Raw genomic sequence first — 22374 nt, 5'->3', positions numbered from 1 at the left:
TGCAATGCAGCAAATTCAATGGCAATGTAATTTGTAAAAGCTATACAGAAATATACAAACGTGTGATCCTAATTTGATAAAGTAACTGCTAGAGCTAACTCTAAATGTTAATTAAAATATAAATGAGAAAGTGTTAAGCTTAAATGCTATAATACTGAAAAGACCCAATCTAAAGAGTAAAGTAATATAAAATACAAAGAACAAAGTGTAACAAACCTCTCATATCACGCAGTGCTGTATTGCACTGAGCTTGTCTCTACTTCATATATAGAAATGAGAGAGATCTCGCAGTGCTGGAGAGTTACACTCTTTTTCTTTTAAATATTCAGTGAGTTCAGCCCCTGGGAAGTCTGAACTGAAATTTCTCTCCAAGCTGGAGAACCTTTGTATCTCAGGGCCTCAGGGTGAGCTTAGCCACACAAAACATCACAATAGATATTCTGTATTTATAAAACACACTTCTGTAGTATTAATTACTTTGACTATAATGCATCAAATGTCCTTGGGGATTAGGTTAAACTAACCTTTAAAGTGACATGAACCACACATTTTTTTGTTCATGATTCTAATAGAGCATACATTTTATCTAATTTGCTTCATTCTCTTAGTATCCTTTGTTTAAAAGCATACCTAGGTAGGCTCAGAAGCTGGGAGCTAGTTGCTGATTGGTGGCTATACATATATCCCCCTTGGCATTGGCTTGCCAATCTGTTCAACTAGCTCCCAGTAGTGCATTGCTGTTCCTTCTATAAAGGATAACAAGAGAATGAAGCAAAATTGATAATAAAAAAAATGGAAAGTTGTTAAAAAATGTATGCTCTATCTGAATCATGAAAGAAAAAGAGAGTGTTTTATCTCTACAAATGCACAAAACTTTTGGTGACTCACTTTTGATGCTCTTGTTCACCCTCCCCTTATAGGTAGACTGTTCAGAAGTCTCATAACAATAACTAGAGTCGTGGCCTATAGCCTCCTTTTCTTCTTATGTTAAATTAGAGCTTAAAGGGCCACTAAACCCAAAATCTTTCTTTCATGACTCAGATAGAGAATAGAAATTTAAACAACATTACGATTTACTTCCATTATTTATTTTGCTTCATTTTTTAGATATCCTTAGTTGAAGAAAAAGCAATGCACATGGTGAGCCAATCACACAAGGCTTCTATGTGCAGCAACCAATCAGCAGCTAGTGAGCATATCTAGATATGCTTTTTATCAAATAATATCAAGAGAATAAAACAAATTAGATAATATAAGTCAATTAGAAAGATGTTTAAAATTGCATTCTCTTTCTAAATCTTAAAAGAAAAAATGTGGGTGGAATGTCCCTTTAAAGCAGTGTTTCCTACACCCAGTCCTCAGGACCCTTACTCAGGCCAGATATTAATTATATCTTAACTAGAGCACAGGTGAAATAATCAGCTGATGGGTGAGCTGATTGTTTCACCTAGTTAAGATATAATAAATATCTGGCCTGAGTAAGGGTCCTGAGGACTGGGTTTGGGAAACACTGGCTTAAAGAGACACTCAAGTCAAAATAAAACTTTCATGATTCAGATAGAGCATGTCATTTTAAACAACTTTCCTATTTACTTCTATTAACAAAAGGTGGACATTATTTTATATTTAAACTTTTAGAGTCGTCAGCTCCTACTGAGCATGTGCAAGAATTAGCAGAATATACATATATGCATTTGTGATTGGCTGATGGCTGTTACATGATACAGGGGGAGTGGAAATAGACATAACTTTGAAATTTGTCAGAAAAAAAATCTACTCATTTGATGTTCAGACTAAGGGGTCAATTTATTAAAGGGACAGTCTAGGCCAAAATAAACTTTCATGATTCAGATAGGCATGTAATTTTAAACAATTCTCCAATTTAATTTTATCACCAATTTTGCTTTGTTCTCTTGGTATTCTTAGTTGAAAGCTTAACCTAGGAGGTTCATATGCTAATTTCTTAGACCTTGAAGGCCACCTCTTTTCAGAATGCATTTTAACAGTTTTTCCCCACTAAAGGGTGTTAGTTCATGTATTTCATATAGATAACACTGTGCTCGTGCACGTGAAGTTATCTGGGAGCAGGCACTGATTGGCTAAACTGCAAGTCTGTCAAAAGAACTGAAATAAAGGGGCAGTTTGCAGAGGCTTAGATACAAGATAATCACAGAGGTTAAAAGTATATTAATATAACTGTGTTGGTTATGCAAAACTGGGGAATGGGTAATAAAGGGATTATCTATCTTTTAAAACAATAACAATTCTGGTGTAGACTGTCCCTTTAATGTGCGAGCGGACATGATACAATGTAGCATATCATGTCCGCTGCACATCGATAAATGCTGACAGCATACGCTGTCGGCATTTATCATTGCATCAGCAGTTCTTGTGAACTGCTGGTGCAATACCGCCCCCTGCAGATTTGCGGCCAATCGCCGCTAGCAGGGGGTGTCAATCAACCGATCGTATTCGATCAGGTTGATTTCTGTCCGCCGCCTCAGAGCAGGCGGATAGATTATGGAGAAGTGGTCTTTAGAAACACGGGGCATCAAGCTCTATAAGGAGCTTGATAAATTGACCCCCAAGTGCTATTGCATTGTCTTTTTATCATGCATTTGTTGATTATGCAAATCTACTATATTTACTGGTCCTTTAAACTTATTTTACATATACAATTCTTTTACTATCTTTTACCATAGTGAGTAGAGAGGAAAATAGGTATTGCTTTGTATTATGCATGTATAACTATGTGTTACTGGTATATCTTATACTAATAATGTGACTTAATAAAGGGGAAGCTAAAAGCATTTTCCGCAGAAAAAGAAATACCAAAACAAGGAGTCACAGTCTTAAGATAGAGGGTAGTAGATCGAGGAGAAGCGCAAGTAAGCAGTTTTTTTACAGAAAGGGTGGTGGACTCATGGAATAAATTTCCAATAGAGGCGGTAAACAAAAAAGGACTGTAAAACAATAAAAAAAAAATGCCTGGGACATGCATAAGGCTAGCCTAAGAAAAAAGTAACGTAATATGGGTGGACTTGATGGGCCTTTTTGGTTTTTATCTACTGACAAATTCTATGTTTCTATTTAAGTATTGTACCTCATTTTATTTCTGTATTTTTTTGCTTTTTATAAATATTTGTATAATTTTTCTTTCATGAGCTAGTGACGTATTTTCTCTTACATTGTGCGTCATACTTGGCGCCAAATTTTTCATTAATTTTATACCCCATTGCTGTTTGCCTCTTGCCTTTCTCTATGTCAGAGGGCTATGCTGTTTGCATTTTTTCCAATTCCTGAAACTGTCATATAAGGAAATTGATATTTGCTTTATATGTTGTTTTTTCTTTTACATACTGCAAGATGTCTCAATCTGATCCTGCCTCAGAAGTATCTGTTGGAACTTTGCTGCCTGACATCGGTTCTACCAAAGCTAAGTGCATTTGTTGTAAGATTGTAGAAATTATATCTCTGAATGTCATTTGTAATAGTTGTCATGATAAACTTTTACATGCAGAGAATGTATCAATCAGTAATAGTACATTGCCAGTTGCAGTTCCTTCATCTTCTAATGTACATGATATACGTATGAATTTTAAAGAATTTGTTACTGATTCTATTCAGAAGGCTTTGTCTGCACTGCTGCCTTCTAATAAACGTAAAAGGTCTTTTAAAACTTCTCATAAAGTTGATGAAATTTTAAATGACCGACAACATAATGATTTATCCTCCTCTGATGAGGATCTATCTGATTCAGAAGATCCCTCCTCAGATATTGACACTGACAAATCTACTTATTTTTTTAAAATAGAGTATATGTGTTTTTTGTTAAAAGAAGTGTTAATTACTTTGGATATTGAGGAAGCTAGTCCTCTTGACATTAAGACTAGTAAACGTTTAAATGCTGTTTTTAAACCTCCTGTGGTTACTCCAGAGGTTTTTCCTATTCCTGACGCTATTTCTGATATGATTTCTAAAGGAATGGAATAAGCCAGGTACTCCTTTTATTCCTTCTTCAAGGTTTAAAAAATTGTATCCTTTACCAGCAATTTCTATAGAGTTTTGGGAAAAGATCTCCAAAGTTGATGGGGCTAGTTCTACTCTTGCTAAACGTACCACTATTCCTATGGAAGATAGTACTTCTTTTAAAGATCCTTTAGATAGGAAACTTGAATCCTATCTAAGGAAAGCCTATTTATATTCAGGTCATCTTCTCAGGCCTGCAATTTCTTTGGCTGATGTTGCGGCTGCATCAACTTTTTGGTTGGAGAATTTAGCGCAACAAGAATTGGATTCTGACATATCTAGCATTGTTCGCTTACTGCAACATGCTAATCATTTTATTTATGATGCCATTTTTTATATTATCAAAATTGATGTTAGATCCATGTCTTTAGCTATTTTAGCTAGAAGAGCTTTATGGCTTAAATCTTGGAATGCTGATATGCCATCTAAATCTAGATTATTATCTCTTTCTTTCCAAGGTAATAATTTATTTGGTTCTCAGTTGGATTCTATTATTTCAACTGTTACTGGAGGAAAGGGGCTTTTTCTGCCTCAGGATAAAATACCTAAGGGTAAATCTAAGGCTTCTAACCGTTTTCATTCCTTTCGTCAAAATAAGGAACAAAAATCTAATCCTTCCCCCAAGGAATCCGTTTCCAATTGGAAGCCTTCCTCAAATTGGAATAAATCCAAGCCTTTTAAAAAACCAAAGTCAGCCCCTAAGTCCGCATGAAGGTGCGACCCTCATTCCAGATAAATTGGATAAATTCTGTCAAAAATCAATGGATTCAGAGCATTGTCTCTCAAGGGTATTGAATAGGATTCAGAGTAAGACCTCCTGTGAGAAGATTTTTTCTCTCACGTATCCCAGCAAATCCAGTAAAAGCTCAGGCTTTCCTGAAGTGTGTTTCAGACCTGGAGTCTTCAGGGGTAATCATGCCGGTTCCTTTTCAGGAACAAGGTCTGGGGTTTTATTCAAATCTATTCATTGTCCCAAAGAAGGAAAATTCATTCAGACCAGTTCTGGATCTAAAAATGTTGAATCGTTATGTAAGAGTACCAACTTTCAAGATGGTGACTATAAGGACTATTCTGCCTTTTGTTCAGCAAGGACATTATATGTCTACAATAGACTTGCAGGATCCATACCTTCATATTCTGATTCATCCAGAACATTATTAAAGAGTTTCTTGATTCCTCAGACAAGGGTCACCATTTTAGGTTTCCAGATAGATTCAGTGTCCATGACTCTGTCTCTAACAGACAAGAGACGTTTGAAATTGGTTGCAGCCTGTCGGCACCTTCAGTCTCAGTCATTCCCTTCAGTGGCTATGTGCATGGAAGTTTTAGGCCTCATGACTGCAGCATCGGACGCGATTCCATTTGCTCGTTTTCACATGAGACTTTTCCATCTTTGTATGCTGAATCAATGGTGCAGGGATTATACAAATATATCACAGTTAATATCCTTAAATCCCAATGTTCGACACTCTCTGACGTGGTGGTTAAATCACCAGCGTTTAGTTCAAGGGGCTTCCTTTGTTCGTCCAACCTGGACTGAGATTGCTAAACTTCCTGATATTCACTGTTTTGTTCAGGCTTTATTTCGTATTAAGCCCGTCATTAAATCAATTTCTCCTCCTTGGAGTCTTAATTTGGTTTTGAAGGCGTTACAGGCTCCTCCATTTGAGCCTATGCATTCTTTGGACATTAAACTACTTTCTTGGAAAGTGTTGTTCCTTTTGGCCATCTCTTCTACTAGAATAGTTTCTGAGCTATCTGCTCTTTCTTGTGAATCTCCTTTTCTGATTTTTCATCAGGATAAGGCGGTTTTGCGGACTTCATTTAAATTTTTGCCTAAAGTTGTGAATTCTAACAACAATAGTAGAGAAATTGTTGTCCCTTCCTTGTATCCTAATCCTAAGAATTCTTTGGAAAGATCCTTACATTCTTTGGATGTAGTGAGAGCTTTGAAATATTATGTTGAAGCTACTAAATATTTCAGGAAGACTTCTAGTCTATTTGTTATATTTTCTGGTCCTAGGAAAGGTCAGAAGGCCTCTGCTATTTCCTTGGCTTCTTGGTTAAAGCTTTTGATTCTTCAAGCTTATTTGGAGTCGGGTCAGGCCCCGCCTCAGAGAATTACAGCTCATTCTACTAGATCAGTCTCCTCTTCGTGGGCTTTTAATAATGAAGCTTCAGTTGATCAGATTAGCAAAGCAGCAACTTGGTCCTCTTTGCATACATTTACTAAATTCTACCATTTTGATGTATTTGCTTCTTCAGAAGCAGTTTTTGGTAGAAAAGTTCTTCAGGCAGCTGTTTCAGTTTGATTCTTCTGCTGATGTTCTAAGTTTTTCTTTTCATTATGAGAATAACTTATATTTTGGGTTGTGGATTATTTTTTCAGTGAGAAATGGCTGTTGTTTATTTTTATCCCTCCCTCTCTAGTGACTCTTGAGTGGAGTTCCACATCTTGGGCATTTGATATCCCATACATCACTAGCTCATGGACTCTTGCCAATTACATGAAAGAAAACATAATTTATGTAAGAACTTACCTGATAAATTCATTTCTTTCATATTGGCAAGAGTCCATGAGGTCCACCCTTTTTATGGTGGTTATGATTTTTTTGTATAAAGCACAATTATTTCCAAATTCCTTTGTTGATGCTTTTTACTCCTTTCTTTATCACCCCACTTCTTGGCTATTCGTTAAACTGAATTGTGGGTGTGATGAGGGGTGTATTTATAGGCCTTTTGAGGTTTGGGAAACTTTGCCCCTCCTGGTAGGATTGTATATCCCATACGTCACTAGCTCATGGACTCTTGCCAATATGAAAGAAATGAATTTATCAGGTAAATTCTTACATAAATTATGTTTTTGTACATCCTCAATAAAAAATAAAATAATTTTTTGGGGGGTTTTATGGCCCTTTAAGTTAAAGTGATTTACTGAAATTTACATAGATTCTATTAACTGGCTATTGCACACAGGATTGTGAGTAGCAGCATTTTTAGCACTATTTAATCTCCTGACTTAAAAGGACATTAACCTAAAAAAAAGTTTTTTCATGTAATGATTAATTATGAGATAAAAGTTTTTTCACAGGTTGTATACTATGGGGTCGATTTATCAAAGAATTTCTCCAGCCTTCGCCCCCCTATGACTGCAGGCTCTCACAAGAGAACCCACAGTCCGTATTTAATAAGCAGCAAGTCATCAGCAGTAGCAAATTATACCCAAAAGTGGGACAGAAAGCTACATATTGCGCCTCATGTGAACTCTTTTGAAAGGACTGCATAATCATTTGAAACTCTGTAAGAGGCTTTTAAGTAATTTTTTGCACAAGAACCAACCATATACTAATGCATGGATAGGCAAGGTCTGCCCGTCTTACTATTGCACAAGTATTTGCTTATGCAACTCCGCCCCCTGCTCTTGCGCAACCTCTCAATCACACAGAGCAATAGAGTTCAGGGAGTTCAGGGAGATTTATCTCCGCAACCTTAGAGGAGGGGAGAAATTACAAAGCAATGGTCCTACAACTACAATTTTGCAGCTTGCGGACAGCAAGCTTGCATGAGTAACCCTGAATCTGCTGCTTAGTACATGGAACTCTTTGCACTTAAAGGAAAACATTATTTGCAGTGTGCAAACTTAAACAGATTATTGTTTTAGATGTTATCATATAAATTATAATTTTATACTCATGGTATGCATTTCAGAGCTTAAAATACAATAATACTATATTATTATGTCACTATTGAGATAAGCCCATCGATTTACATTATAAAAATAGGTTACAGATTTTACAATTATTCCTTCTAGAACAAAAATTTTGTGTAAACCTAGGGCTACTAATAACTGCATTAATAATAAACGGTTAGATTACGAGTTTTGCGGTATGAGGGTTGCGGTACTAACTTGCACATTATTGTCACCGCTCACTTTCCTACAGCGCTGGTATTACAGGTTTTTATAAACCCGGCATTAACAGGCAAGAAGTGAGCGTAGAGCAAAATTGAAAAAAAGCCTAACACCTGCAAAAAAGCAGCGTAAAGCTCCGTAATGCAGCCCCATTGATTCCTATGGGGAAACTAAATTTATGTTTACACCTAACACCCTAACATAAACCCTGAGTCTCAACACCCCTAATCTTACACTTATTAACCCCTAATCTGCCGCCCCCGACATCGCCGACACCTACATTATATTTAACCCCTAATCTGCCGCTTCGGACATTGCCGCCACTATAATAAACATATTAACCCCTAAACCGCCACACTCCCACATCACAAACACTAGTTAAATATTATTAACCCCTAATCTGCCGCCCCTAACATCGCCGCCACTATCCTAAAGTTATAAACCCCTAAACCTAAGTCTAACCCTAACCCTAACACCCCCTAACTTAAATATAATTAAAAGAAATCTAAATAAAAATTACTATCATTACCTAAATAATTCCTATTTAAAACTAAATACCTGCGAAATAAACCCTAAGCAAGCTACAATATAACTAATAGTTACATTGTATCTAGCTTAGGGTTTATTTTTATTTTACAGGCAAGTTTGTATTTATTTTAACTAGGTAGAATAGTTACTAGTTATTAACTATTTAATAACTACCTAGTTAAAATAAATACAAATTTACCTGTAAAATAAGACCTAACCTGTCTTACACTAACACCTAACATTGCACTACAATTAAATAAATTACATTAATTAAATACAATTACCTAAATTACAAAAAAACCCCACTAAATTACACAAAATGAAAAAGGAAATTATCAGATATTTAAACTAATTACACCTAATCTAATAACCCTATCAAAATAAAAAAGCCCCCCCAAAACAAAAAAAAAACCCTAGCCTTAACTAAACTGCCAATAGCCCTTAAAATAACCTTTTGTGGGGCATTGCCCCAAAGAAATCAGCTCTTTTACCTGTAAAAAAAATACAAACACCCCCCAACAGTAAAACCCACCATCCACAGAACCAACCCCCCAAATAAAAACCTAACTAAAAAAACCTAAGCTCCCCAATGCCCTGAAAAGGGCATTTGGATGGGAATTGCCCTTAAAAGGGCATTTAGCTCTTTTTCAATCGTGCAAACCCTAATCTAAAACTAAAACCCACCAAATAAACCCTTAAAAAAACCTAACACTGACCCCTGAAGTTCCACTTACAGTTTTGAAGAGCCGACATCCATCCTCAACGAAGCCGGAAGAAGTCCTCAGCGAAGCGGCAAGAAGTCCTCAACGAAGCAGGGAGAAGTCTTCATCCAAGCCGGCAGAAGTGGTCCTCCAGACAGGCAGAAGTCTTCATCCAGACGGCATCTTCTATTTTCATCCATCAGGCGCGGAGCGGCTCCATCTTCAAGACATCCGGCGCGGAGCATCCTCTTCTTCCGAAAACTAAAGACGAATGAAGGTTCCTTTAAATGACGTCATCCAAGATGGTGTCCCTTTAATTCCGGATGGCTGATAGAATTCTATCAGCCAATCGGAATTAAAGGTGAAAAAATCCTATTGAGCTTGCATTCTATTGGCTGATTGGATAGCGGTTTAGGGGTTCATATGTTTATTATAGTGGCGGCGATGACGGGAGCGGCAGATTAGGGGTTAATAATTTTATTTTAGTGTTTGCGATGCGGGAGGGCCTCAGTTTAGGGGTTTATAGGTAGTTTATGGGTGTTAGTGTACTTTTTAGCACTTTAGTTATGAGTTTTATGCTACAGCTTTGTAGTGTAAAACTCCTAACTGCTGACTTTAGAATGCGTTACGAATCTTGCGGGATAGGCTGTACCGCTCACCTTTTGGCCTCCCAGAAAAAGCTTGTAATATCGGCGCTATGGAAGTCCCATTGAAAAAAGACTTTACGCAAATTGCGTAAGTTAATTTGAGTTAAGGTCAAAAATGTTTGCGGTACAGCTGTACCTACAAGACTCGTAATACCAGCGGTAGTGAAAAAGCAGCTTTATAACCCATAACGCTGCTTTTTTACTCATAACGCAGAACTCGTAATCTAGCCGAAAGATAGATAGATAGATAGATAGATAGATAGATAGATAGATAGATAGAAAATACCACTAGATGGAGCTCAAAACATATTGTTTTAAGAATCTATGTAAAATAATGTGTATTTAATTTTGTTGTTAGTTTGTATACATTCTTAATACTTAATGATGATTTAAAATAATTATATATTTATATATATATATATATTTATATATATATATATTTATATATATATATATATATATATATATATATACAGTATATGTATTATATATATATATATATATATATATATATATATATATATATATATATATATATGCATATATATATATATTATACATATAGGGCCAGATACAAGTGGAGCGCTAATTAAAACTCCTGCTCTAGCATGTTAATTGCACTAGATGTAAGCTTTTTTGTGCTCGTCGGGTTGTTTTTGTTTAAGCGCTAACCCAATGCAAAAAGCCAAAGTTAAAATATTGTGTGCACATTCACGTATTCCCCATAGAACTTGCACTAACCCAACATGAAAATATAAATATTTAATTTTCCAATATTCTTCACATACAAGAATATCTTCAATTTATTCATAAATAAATATTTATATATATATATATATATATATATATATATATATATATATATATATATATATATATATATATATGATGTTTTTTTTGTACATGATTATATAAAGGTATAGATATATACAGGTATATATATAGGAATATCTATTTAGAAATACATATAACATATTATACTATGTGCAGAACAATGGGATTTCAGATATTTACAGTAAATATACACTATAAAACTTTATTAAATATGAATACTGCATGAATATGATTTTACCTGTTTTCATCAACTTAACAGTCTATATATGTGTACATATGTATTTGTGTGTTTCTATGTGTATATATGTCTGTAAATACATACAGCATAAGCATTTAACATTGCACAAGCAGTTCTGGTGAACTGCTTGGGCAATGCTGCCCCCTGCAGATTTGCGGCCGCTAGCAGGAGGTGTCAATCAACCTGATCGTATCTGATCGAGTTGATTGCTGTCCGCCGCTCAGAGGAGGCGGACCATTTAAGGAGCAGCGGTCTTAAGACCACTTCTTCTTAACTGCTGTTTCCGGCGAGCCTGAAGGCTTGCTCCGAAACAGATGTATTAGGCACCATACGGTGCTTAATAATTAGGCCCCTAATAATCAAATTGCAATGTTTTTAATACAATTTGTATTCGCTTTTAGTTTATTATTTTTAAAACAAATTAATCGGAATGTGTTTTGTGAAATTGGAGCAAACAATTGGCAACATATATATTTTTCTCTGTTGGATTCAGCCTAAGAATTTGATTCATAAATTACAACATCTGATCCTTAGCAATTTAACATTTTCATGATTATGAATTAAACTAATTATTATTGAGAGGTCATTTTTTCCTACAGTTAAGATGTATGTATGCAATGCCCATATAAGATAGGTGCAGGTAAATTATATTTAGACTTGTGAATCAAGTAGTGTTTTGTAATGTTTTTTTGTTTTTGTTTTAAAATAACAATACAGCCTTTTGGATAAAAAAAAATCACTTTAAAATCGCAATATATTTGGCAATAAAAAAAATCTATGAACAAAATGAAAAACACAAGTTTATTAAACATGAAGCTTCTACCTGTGGTTTCGAAAATGATGTTTTCTATCTCGCATCAAGGTAGGTGACATGCTAAGCAGGTATGTGTACAAAACCTTTGCTGCTCTCCAAACCTTATGTGATATAACCTGTAAGAGGGGGGGGAAACAAAGATGCAACTGGATGAAAAAATCATTTACATGGTCATAACTGCAGTAAGAACTTGTGCACTACATTAGGTCGCACCCTAAATGGCATTTTAATAGTTCAGGGCGCAAAAAGATATACATTTTAAATGACATTAAACTGAGAAGAAATTGGTCATGCATAAAAAAGCAGCAATTAAACATATTTGAAATATTTTGGTGCATGAAAATAAACATTGGTTTCAAACAGGTTTAACCTGCCAGGGAAGACACAAATGATTATCAACGAGCAACTGCATCTTGGCTAATAAGGATAACTACCTCAAATATATTGGTGATCCATAGCATGACCCCAGAGGCCTAAAGACAAAAATGTGTTTTATTATATGCGCAATTGTTGGGGGGAAAAATAATAATATATATATATATATATATATATATATACATATATATATATATATATATCAGGGCTCAAAATTTCCACTCTTTACTAGCCATTGGCGAGTGGAAATTTAATGGTGGCGAGTGAAAGTTAGTGAGTGAATGTTGAATCAAAATGTACATTCCTGTTCCATCATTGACAAACACAAACACATTTTGGGCTATGTGCTAAAAATATCATATATCCTAGATCAGTCTTCTAGGGCTGTAGGAACACAATTAGTGCTGAGACTGTTACTTCTGAGAGAGAGATTGTAGAGGGAAAGTAAAAGTATAGAAGAAGATAGCTTTATGAGAGAGTGGAGAAAAAAAAAGTAGAGTGTAAAAAGATATGAGGGGGGGAAAAAGAGTGTAAAGAGAAGATATGGCCTGAGCGATAAGAAAGAAGGTAAAAAGAGAGATTGAAGAGAGGAGGGAGGGGAGAAAGATAGTTAAGAGATAAAAGGAAGAGATGATTATTAAAAGAAAATCTCCAGGTCTGCTACGACCTTCCGTGACTGTCAGCACTCTCTTTCTCCAATCTTTCTTCAACAACTTTCTATTTCTATGTTAATCTATTACTGTATGTAGCATTATTTAATTTAAGGTATAAAATAAAAAAATATTCAAAATGACCACAATAATGTGTTTCACAATGACTAAACATATGCAAAGAGGGGGTGTAGTAATGGGTGTGGGAAGATAGTGGGTAGGATCAGAAGTGGCGAGTAACATTTTGGCCCGGCTAGTAGCTTACCACCTGAAATGTTGAGCCCTGTATGTATATATATATATATATATATATATATATATATATATATATATATATATATATCCTGTTTTCAGAGACATTAGCCTTTAATCCAATTTAAAAGAAAAACCCATATCTCAGACTGGCCATTAAAAAAAAAAAGATTAAGATGGAGAAAAAATACAGACACTGGACAGAGGAAGATTGGAAAAAAGTATTATGGACACTCTAAGTTTGAGGTTTTCTGTTCACAAACAAAAACATTTGTGAGACACACACCAAATGAAAAGGTGCTGGAGGAGTGCTTGATGACATCTCAAGCATGGTGGAGACAATGTAATGGTCTGGGGTGCTTTGGTGGTCATACAGTGGAAGATTTATACAGGGGAAAAGGTACCTCAAAGAAGGAAGGCTATTACTCCATTTTGCAACGGCGCTTGATTAGAGCCAAAGCCCAGCTCCAAACTATGCAATAACTATTTAGGGATGAAGCAGTCAACTGGTATTCTGTCTTTAATGGAGTGGCCAGCATAGTCACCAGATATCAACACTATTGAGCTGTTGTAGGAGAAGCTTGACCGTATGGTACGTAAGAAGTGCCCATCAAGCTAATCCAACTCATGGGAGGTGCTTCAGGAAGCATGGGCTGAAATTTTCTCAGATTACCTCAACAATTTAAAAACTAGAATGCCAAAGGTCTGCAAGGCTGTAATTGCTGCACATGGAGGATTCTTTAACGAAAGCAAAATTTTGACACAATTATTATTTCACTTAAAATTCATTATTTCTATCCTTGTCAATGGCTATATTTCCTATTCAAACTCATTTCATGTAGGTTTTCATGGCAAATAAAGAAATGTCTAAGTGACCCCTAACAGGAGACTTAGCACACTCGGCACCCATTACCTGCACTAACTTTAGTGCAGGTCCTGGGAGCCAAACTGCTAAGCTTCCTCTTATCCTGGCTAGGGCTCTGGCAAGAAGAGGTTAGGGTTAGCGCACTCTCCAGAGCACGTAAGTGTGTAGCTAATTTTCAAAATATTTACATTTGTTAAAACTAATTGAAAACTGAATAGTGCAGGTAACGAATATTCAGGGAAATCTAATTTCCCCTAATATATATACAAGCATACATACATGTGTGTGAGTGCACACTAGTCTCTTTGGTGAAGCAAGACATGCTATAGAGACCTCTTTAAAGATTTTTGCACTCTGTTTTCCAAATTCTGACCCATATACCCTTAGTGTTCCATTTTGTGTGATATGGGGTATTTAAGAGGAATTATGTAGTTCTGAAAAGCAGAAGTACATGTGTCTGTGCAGAGAGCTGATGAAGAGTTTATTAGCAGCTGGTTGGTTTCTTGGGTTAGTAATCATTCTTTTGAAGTCCTGAAAAGGCTTAATAGCTCATTTAGTTTTGGATACAGTGGAATACAATGTGAAACAGTTGACTTGAGTTCAGGAATACTTTTTGTGTGTGAAACTTGAACACTGCTTATAAATCTCTACTATAAGAAGAGATACAATAATCAGCTGTATTTCACTGTCTTCGTGGTTCTAATTTATGGTTTTTAATATGTAACTATGTACTTTATGTTTTATACTGCCAACCAGACACAAAGTTTTATTCAGAGTTGCCGCTATAGCAAATAAATGTTACATTTGCAATATGTTTACAGGGCGTGTGAATCTCTGGTTTTATTTAATAAGAGGCGTGGTTACTTGTCCATGGGTCTGGAATGACAGAGCAGCCAAGTTTCTCTTATGTGCCACCAATACTGATGACATAATAAAAAAACAGCTGGCACCTCTCACCTGACTGGCAATAATATTGGGTTCTGCAAAGATACACAGGCATATGCTTTATGTATTACATGTGCTATGATATTTAGCCAACAATAACTATTTTCCAATCCACTTTAAAAAAAATATTTTTTCTCAGTTTATTCATGTCAATAGAACTTTATGAATTGAATCAAGTTTATTTTAAAAATTGAAACAAAAATATATATTTATCCTGATTGATTCTTGTCACCAATAGATTTTTGGTAAACTTCCTTGAAACCACATGAATGCAAATCACTTTATGACATTTCTTATTTTGTTAGATGTATCTATTAGAAGCCATAGTACTTTTTATTTAACAATGAATGCTGACCACTGTGACTTATGTTTTAATGATAACTGAAGCAATTTACCTAACAGCAACAACTAAAATATCAATTTCTACTGTTTGCTCACTCTCTATCATATCTCCTAATATTTGTTTTAGCACTTTAGGGCTGGGAGACATGGAGCAGAATATCAGCAAACTGGGCAGAATCATGGTGGATAAGGGTGGAGTTCAGAGCAGAGTGGCATAATTAGATGGTAAAAGGTGCGGTCCAATATTTCTGAGCAGAGTTCAGGTGATATTAAAGGGCCACTAAACCCAAAATCTTTCTTTCATGATTCAGAAAGAGAATACAAATTTAAACAACATTACAATTTACTTATATTATTTATTTTGCTTCATTTTTTAGATATCCTTAGTTGAAGAAAAAGCAATGCACATGGGTGAGCCAATCACACAAGGCTTCTATGTGCAGCAACCAATCAGCAGCTACTGAGCATATCTAGATATGCTTTTCAGCAAATAATACAAAGAGAATAAAGCAAATGAGATAATAGAAGTAAATTAGAAATATATTTAAAATTGCATGCTCTTTCTAAATCATGAAAGAAAAAATGTGGGTTTCATGTCCCTTTAAAGGGACATGCCACCCACATTTTTTCTTTTATGATTTAGAAAGAGAATGCAATTTTAAACATCTTTCTAATTTACTTATATTATCTCATTTGTTTTATTCTCTTGATATTCTTTGATGAAAAGCATATCTAAATATGCTCACTAGCTGCTGATTGGTTGCTGCACATAGAAGCCTTGTGTGATTGGCTCACCATGTGCATTGCTTTTTCTTCAACTAAGGATATTTAAAAAATGAAGCAAAATAAATAATGGAAGTAAATTGCAATGTTGTTTAAATTTCTATTCTCTATCTGAATCGTGAAAGAAAGATTTTGGGTTTAGTGGTCCTTTAAGTATGGAGATATAAAAGGTAGGAGAAGCAGAGCTCCCAAACTGAGAAAAAAGGCATAATGTTACTTCTACACTATAGTTTCATTTTTCCAGAGAAATGTAATGCCTTAGTATATTCAACCTAATCGTAGAGACCACACGGCAGTACCTTTATTTGTTCCCCACTTCTCTATTCCATACTATTCATCTACCTCTCCCAATTTGCATCACACAGAAACATAGAAACATAGAATAGATACGAACCAAATAGGCCCATCAAGCCTACTTATATTACGTTATTTTCCCCTCCTCATTTGAATGTACTTTATTAATTTAAACCCTCTGCCTTCTATCCAATGCACTTTATTAATTGAAACCCTCTGCCTTCTATCCCTAAGCCATCATTCTACCCACTTAAAAATCTTAGCATCTACTCAAGGCAATACATCATGTGAATAAGTTTGTTGTGTGGGGCAATGTCAAATGCTTTGCTAAAGTCTAGCTATGCAACATCTATGGCTCCTCCCTGGTCTATTAATTTAGTTACATGGTCAAATAAATCAATTAGATTAGTCTGACATGATCTTCTAGCAGTGAAACCATGCTGTCCTTTGTCTTCTAAGTTGTTTATCTGAATGAAAGACTCAAGTCTTTCCTTTAAAAGAGTTTCCATTAATCTAACTGCACTTGAGGTCAAACTGACTGGCCTATAGTTAGCAGAATCTTCCCTATTAACATTTTTATGAAGAGGGACTACATTGGCAATTTTTTTTTGTTTTGGAACAACTCCTGTTAATATTAACTGATTAAATAAATCAGCTAATGGAGTAGCTATCATGGATTGAAGTTCTCTTAGAACCGTTGGAGGAAAATTACTTGGATCCACAGACTTATTTACTTTTATTTTTATAAAGCTCTTGAAACCTCTTCATCTGTAAAAAGAAAAGTACTACTCTTATCATTTAAAGTAACATCCCTAATAGAATTTCACTATCTTTACAATCTGTTGTAAAGACTAAACACAAATAATAATTTAGACAGTTTGCTTTATCTCCTTCCACTACTCTATCATCAGTCTTGAGTCTTACTATCTTTCCATTAGTTAATTTCTCTTCTCTGCAACAGGCTAGCACCAGTCGTCTCTAAATGAAATGTATATATTTTTGGGTCTACTGTATGTGTATATAAAGGCTTGTGGCACTTACCTTGTTAAAAATTGCTAATTTTTCTTTCATATAAATACAATTTCAATGAATCTGTTTGGTGCTGCCAGTGTTAAAAAATAGTCATGGTTTTTTATTGGAAAAGGGTAAACTCTCTGGTACTAGATCTGTTCTTCTCAACACCTTTATAAGACCCTGGTAATATGCCAAACAACAGCTGAGGTTGTCACACAGAATTAGTTAAAACACCCCAAATTGCCCACTGCATCTTGCTTTGACCATCAACTCTAAGGCCCATATTTATCAAACTCCGTACGGAGCTTGAAGGGCCGTGTTTCTGGCAAGTCTTCAGACTCGCTAGAAACACAAGTTATTAAGCAGCGGTCACAAAGACCGCTGCTCCATAACCTGACCATAACCAGACATAGCCGGAAATCAACCAGATTGAGTACGATCGGGATGATTGACACCCCCTGCTGGCGGCCGATTGGCCGCAAGTCTGCAGGGGGCGGCGTTGCACCAGCAGCTCTTGTGAGCTGCTGGTGCAATGCTGAATACGGAGAGCATATTGCTCTCTGTATTCAGCGAGGTCTGGCGGACCTGATCCGCACTGTCGGATCAGGTCCGCCAGACCTTGATAAATAGAGGCCTAAATCTTAGATAGTTTTTCTTACACACATTTTATAACATTCCTATATAGTTGGTTTATATTTTTACATCATTTGATTACAGTAAGAGAGTTCTTGGGATGTGACATACATATACAAATTAAATCAAGGATGTCACAAAGTAAACTAAATAGGGTCTAGATCACATTATTTAGTGAGTGTGCTATCTTCACTAAGGCACCACCATTTGGAGCTTATATTTGTTATGTAACTTTTAAAATGTGCAAAAAAACTGCAAAAATGTTTCTGCTCTCTATTATTTAAGCTAACCTGAAGTGCAAGGTACAGCTGTCAAAAAGCCAGTAACATTACTGATCTGTGAAAGTGCACTGCCTCTGTCACATAATGCAGCAATGCCGTGCTACAAGATGGTGGCACTCAGAATAAAATACAAAGCCTTACCAACAAGTTAAAATAAGAGAATGGCTTTAAAGAGAGATGCAGGTACAGGAGGGAATACAATAGTGTGGTGAGTAGTAACCAGGCTACTGTAGTTATACCCATTGTTTACTGTCCCTTTAACTCTTACAAATAAAAAATGGGAGGATAATGTTCTGCCACCAATGGAACTCATTTACCACTTCTTAAAGCAGCATAGGGACTGGATGAAGTATGACTTTGTTTTTATTGAATATAAGACAAGAATTGCAGGTGTTAGATTCTTCTTGCAGAAGGAAAAATTAGTAAAGAAAACAAAAACTGTAATTCGGGTCAGAAACCAAACAGGCACATCAAGAGACGGTTGAAACAGAGGATACATCAGTGATTCCAGGAAAATCTTCTGATCCCAATAGGAGTAAAATTCTTTGGAGAGATATGAAGTAAAACCTAAAAAATCCCAACACAAGCAGATCCTGAGCCTAATGACAGGAGGAATTTAGACACTATAATAATTTCTCTATGGAGGATTGGTCTGCCATGCAATGATTGATTAACAATAAAGATATCATTTTGAAACAGGCTGATAAGGGTCTTGCAACAGTAATGTTGAATAATTATATTGAAGAAATGTTAATGCAGTTTATATATTGCCAAAATCTAAATATATGAAAAAAGACCCCCTGGTCGTTCTATTGTGAATAGCACTTACAGCATTTTTCCAATATTTCTGCTTTTCTAGATAGGCTGTTAAGACTATTTGTAGAACTAGTTCAATCCTACATTAAGGATACATGAGATTTTCTGCAAAAAAACAGAAGATGAGTGGTTTCTTAATCATAAATATATCCTGTTTTCTTTAGATGTAATTAGCCTATATACCTCTATTACTCACACTAGCGGCATAGGAACATTAAAACAGACACTTGTATCTAGGGGTATTTATTCTGAGCTTCAATGTACTTTTCTTATTGAATTGTTAGAAATCATATTGAGATGTAGTAGCGCACCTACTCAACAGAGGGCCCTGGTGCAATTTTTTTTGGCCCCTAAAAGTAACTCAATAGTAAGCTATAGTAATAATATACATGCTGCTCTGTATAATGATTTTGAGGATTGATAGATAGATCTGCACTAATAAAAGGCTCCCCTACATGTGGATTGTACACATTCTGCAAACACCCATGTATAGAGTGGCTGATATGGGCCCCCAAGCACTTGGGCCCTGGCACTACCGCACCTGCTGCACCAATGGTAGTTCCTCCCCTGTTAAGATGTCATTATTTTCTATTCCTAGAGCAGTTTCACACAAAGTACAGTTACGAGTTTCAATGTTACCCCCAAATTATGCTAACATTTTATGAATATTTTCAAAGAACGCTTGTGACAATTTTAATTTTATAATATGGCGCCACTTGATGGCACTATATTAATATTTTTGGAACTTGGTATAGTGACACTGGAACCCTGTTAGCATTTGTTGAGGATTTAAATAGTACTTTAAATTTAAATTGACTTGGAGTGAGCATATTGTAGATTTTTTGCATACCACTATCTATAAATGAATCAAAGGTAGACCAAGAAATCAATGGATTGGAATAGCTTGTTAAGATATGACAGTGCACATGCTCTATCATTATAAAAAGCTTTACTTTTTAGTCATTGGCTGCAAGTTAAAAGGATTGTTTCAGATGAGGTCAGAGTAAAAGATAGGTTGGGAGAAATGGGTCAAGGTATCTGTCAGATTTAATAAAGGCAAGTATTGATAGAGGGATAGTGAGTAATACAAATATTAACTCAGGTCTCAAATTGGATGACACAAAAATATAAAACTTAACTTTTATTAAAGTAAAAAATAAAAAATGAATAAAGAGAATAAAACACACTTAAAGGGACACTGAACCCAATTTTTTTTCTTTTGTGATTTAGATAGAGCATGCATTTTTAAGCAACTTTCTAATTTACTCCTATTATCAAATTTTCTTCTTTCTCTTGATATCTTTATTTGAAAAGCAAGAATGTAAGTTTAGATGCCGGACCATTTTTGGTGAACAACCTGGGTTGTTCTTGCTGATTGGTGGATAAATTCACCCACCAATAAACAAGTGCTATCCAGGATTCTGAACCAAAAATTGTCTGGCTCCTTAGCTTAGATGCCGTTCTTTTCAAATAAAGATAGCAAGAGAACAAAGAAAAATTGATAATAGGAGTAAATTAGAAAGTTGCTTAAAAGTGCATGCTCTATCTGAATTACAAAATAAAAACTTTGGGTTCAGTGTCCCTTTAAAACAATTAAAAATTTATATGTACCAATGCACGTCCAGTCCATATTGCAATAATTCCTAAATAAATTCAATATAAGTCTCAACAGCTGACAGCCAAAAAACTGACCAGTACAAAATGGGTAATTATCCCCATTGGACTGGGTCACGCAAAACAAAAGGACCCTATCTACAGGCTATCACTGGCTCATAAGCCTCCCAAGGGAGCAAAATAGGTTGGTGATCTGCTGCACTCACGTGTAACTCCAGTACAATTATTTAAAAATAACTGGGTATTCTCGTACTAGTCAGAACCAATAGTAGGCAAATCAGTCACGCAACAAAAGCAAAAAAGCAAATATACATTAAGAATTCAGATACCATCAAGTACAATACCAGATATAACCTAGTGTACCCTTGGTTAGGAATGGATCATGCAAGACACGCCTGACGTACATTTTGCAATCCTGCTTTGTCAAAGGCTGTAGATAGGGGCCTTTTGTTTCGCGTGATCCAGTCCAATGGGGATAATTACCCATATTGTACTGGTTAGATTTTTAGCTGTCAGCAACTGAGACATATACTGAATTTATTTAAGAATTATTGCAATATGGACTGGATGTTCATTAGGGATGGGCGAATGTGTTTATATTCAAATTCGAATGTTAGAACGAATGTTATTGTAGAAATTCGATTTACATAATAGAATGTTAATAAGAACAAATATTCTTAAAAATTTAATTTTTGAATGTTATTTACAGTTTTCGAATGTCACAATTCTACACTAGAAATTTGAATTGGAATGTTACATTCAAATCAAATATCACATTTGAATCGAAAATCGAATTGGAATGTCACATTCAAATCAAATATCACATTTGAATCGAATATCACATTCAAATTTGAATATTACATTTATAAAACACAGTATTAGACTAGAAATACTATTTCGAATTTGAATGTGACATTCGAATTCGAATATTACATTTAAAAAACACAGTATTAGACTAGAAATACTATTTTGAATTTGAATGGGACATTCGAATTCGAATGTGACATTCAAATTCGAATATTATATTTAAAACACAGTATTAGACTAGAAACACTATTTCAAATTCGAATGTGACATTCGAATGTAGCATTCGAATTTGAATATTACATTTATTAAACACAGTTGTAGACTAGAAATATTATTTCGAATTTGAATGTCACATCCGAATTCGAATATTACATTTCAAAATTGAATAATAGAATGTTTAGCTATGTATTCATTCAAACAAATATTTTCGAATTTTATTGAAAAATTTGAAAACGAAAATTCGAAAATAGAATGTTAGAATGTTATGTAAACATTCGAAATTCGATTCGAATGAACGAATGTATCAAAATTCGTTTTAAATTTCGAATTTTTAGAAACATTCACCCATCCCTAATGTTCATTGTACATTATTAATGTTTTATTGTTTTAAGTGTGTTTTATTCTCTTTATTCATTTTTTATATCCTGCTTTAATAAAAGTTAAGTTTTATATTTTTGTGTCATTTTGAGACAAGACTTAATATTTGAATTGACTTTTTTTCTCTTGAGTGCTTAGGGGATGCTCTTTCACTGTCCTTTATTTACCTTGAATTTACCCCGCATCCAGCACCTTCTGAGAGGGTTAATAGATATATTCTTTCCTCTCAGAATATTGATAGCATTGCCCACTGTCTAATATTTCTGTGTAGATAGTGAGTAATACCTAAGAATAAAATTATAAGGCCCTCTCCATAAATTGGTACAGTAAATAATAAAGAAAAGCATGTTTTTTTGTTTCAGAATACAACAGACAAAGTCATATGATTGTGAAGATATTGAGAAA

General features: G+C 35.0%; 1 protein-coding gene across 1 annotated transcript in view; it reads right to left on the bottom strand.

Moving 5' to 3' along the window:
• The window catches only part of RAPGEF3 (Rap guanine nucleotide exchange factor 3), a 379471-nt gene that overhangs the window by 137352 nt on the left and 219745 nt on the right, over positions 1 to 22374 (bottom strand). The window contains exon 3 of the mRNA XM_053708263.1: positions 11711 to 11817. Within this exon, the coding sequence (XP_053564238.1) occupies positions 11711 to 11817 (107 nt within the window). The remainder of the gene's footprint in view (positions 1 to 11710; positions 11818 to 22374) is intronic.

Source organism: Bombina bombina, chromosome 3 (genome assembly GCF_027579735.1).
Source record: "Bombina bombina isolate aBomBom1 chromosome 3, aBomBom1.pri, whole genome shotgun sequence".
NCBI classification, from domain to species: domain Eukaryota; kingdom Metazoa; phylum Chordata; class Amphibia; order Anura; family Bombinatoridae; genus Bombina; species Bombina bombina.
The sequence above is the reverse complement of the archived record's forward strand: the minus strand, read 5'-3'. Positions and strand labels throughout refer to the sequence as shown.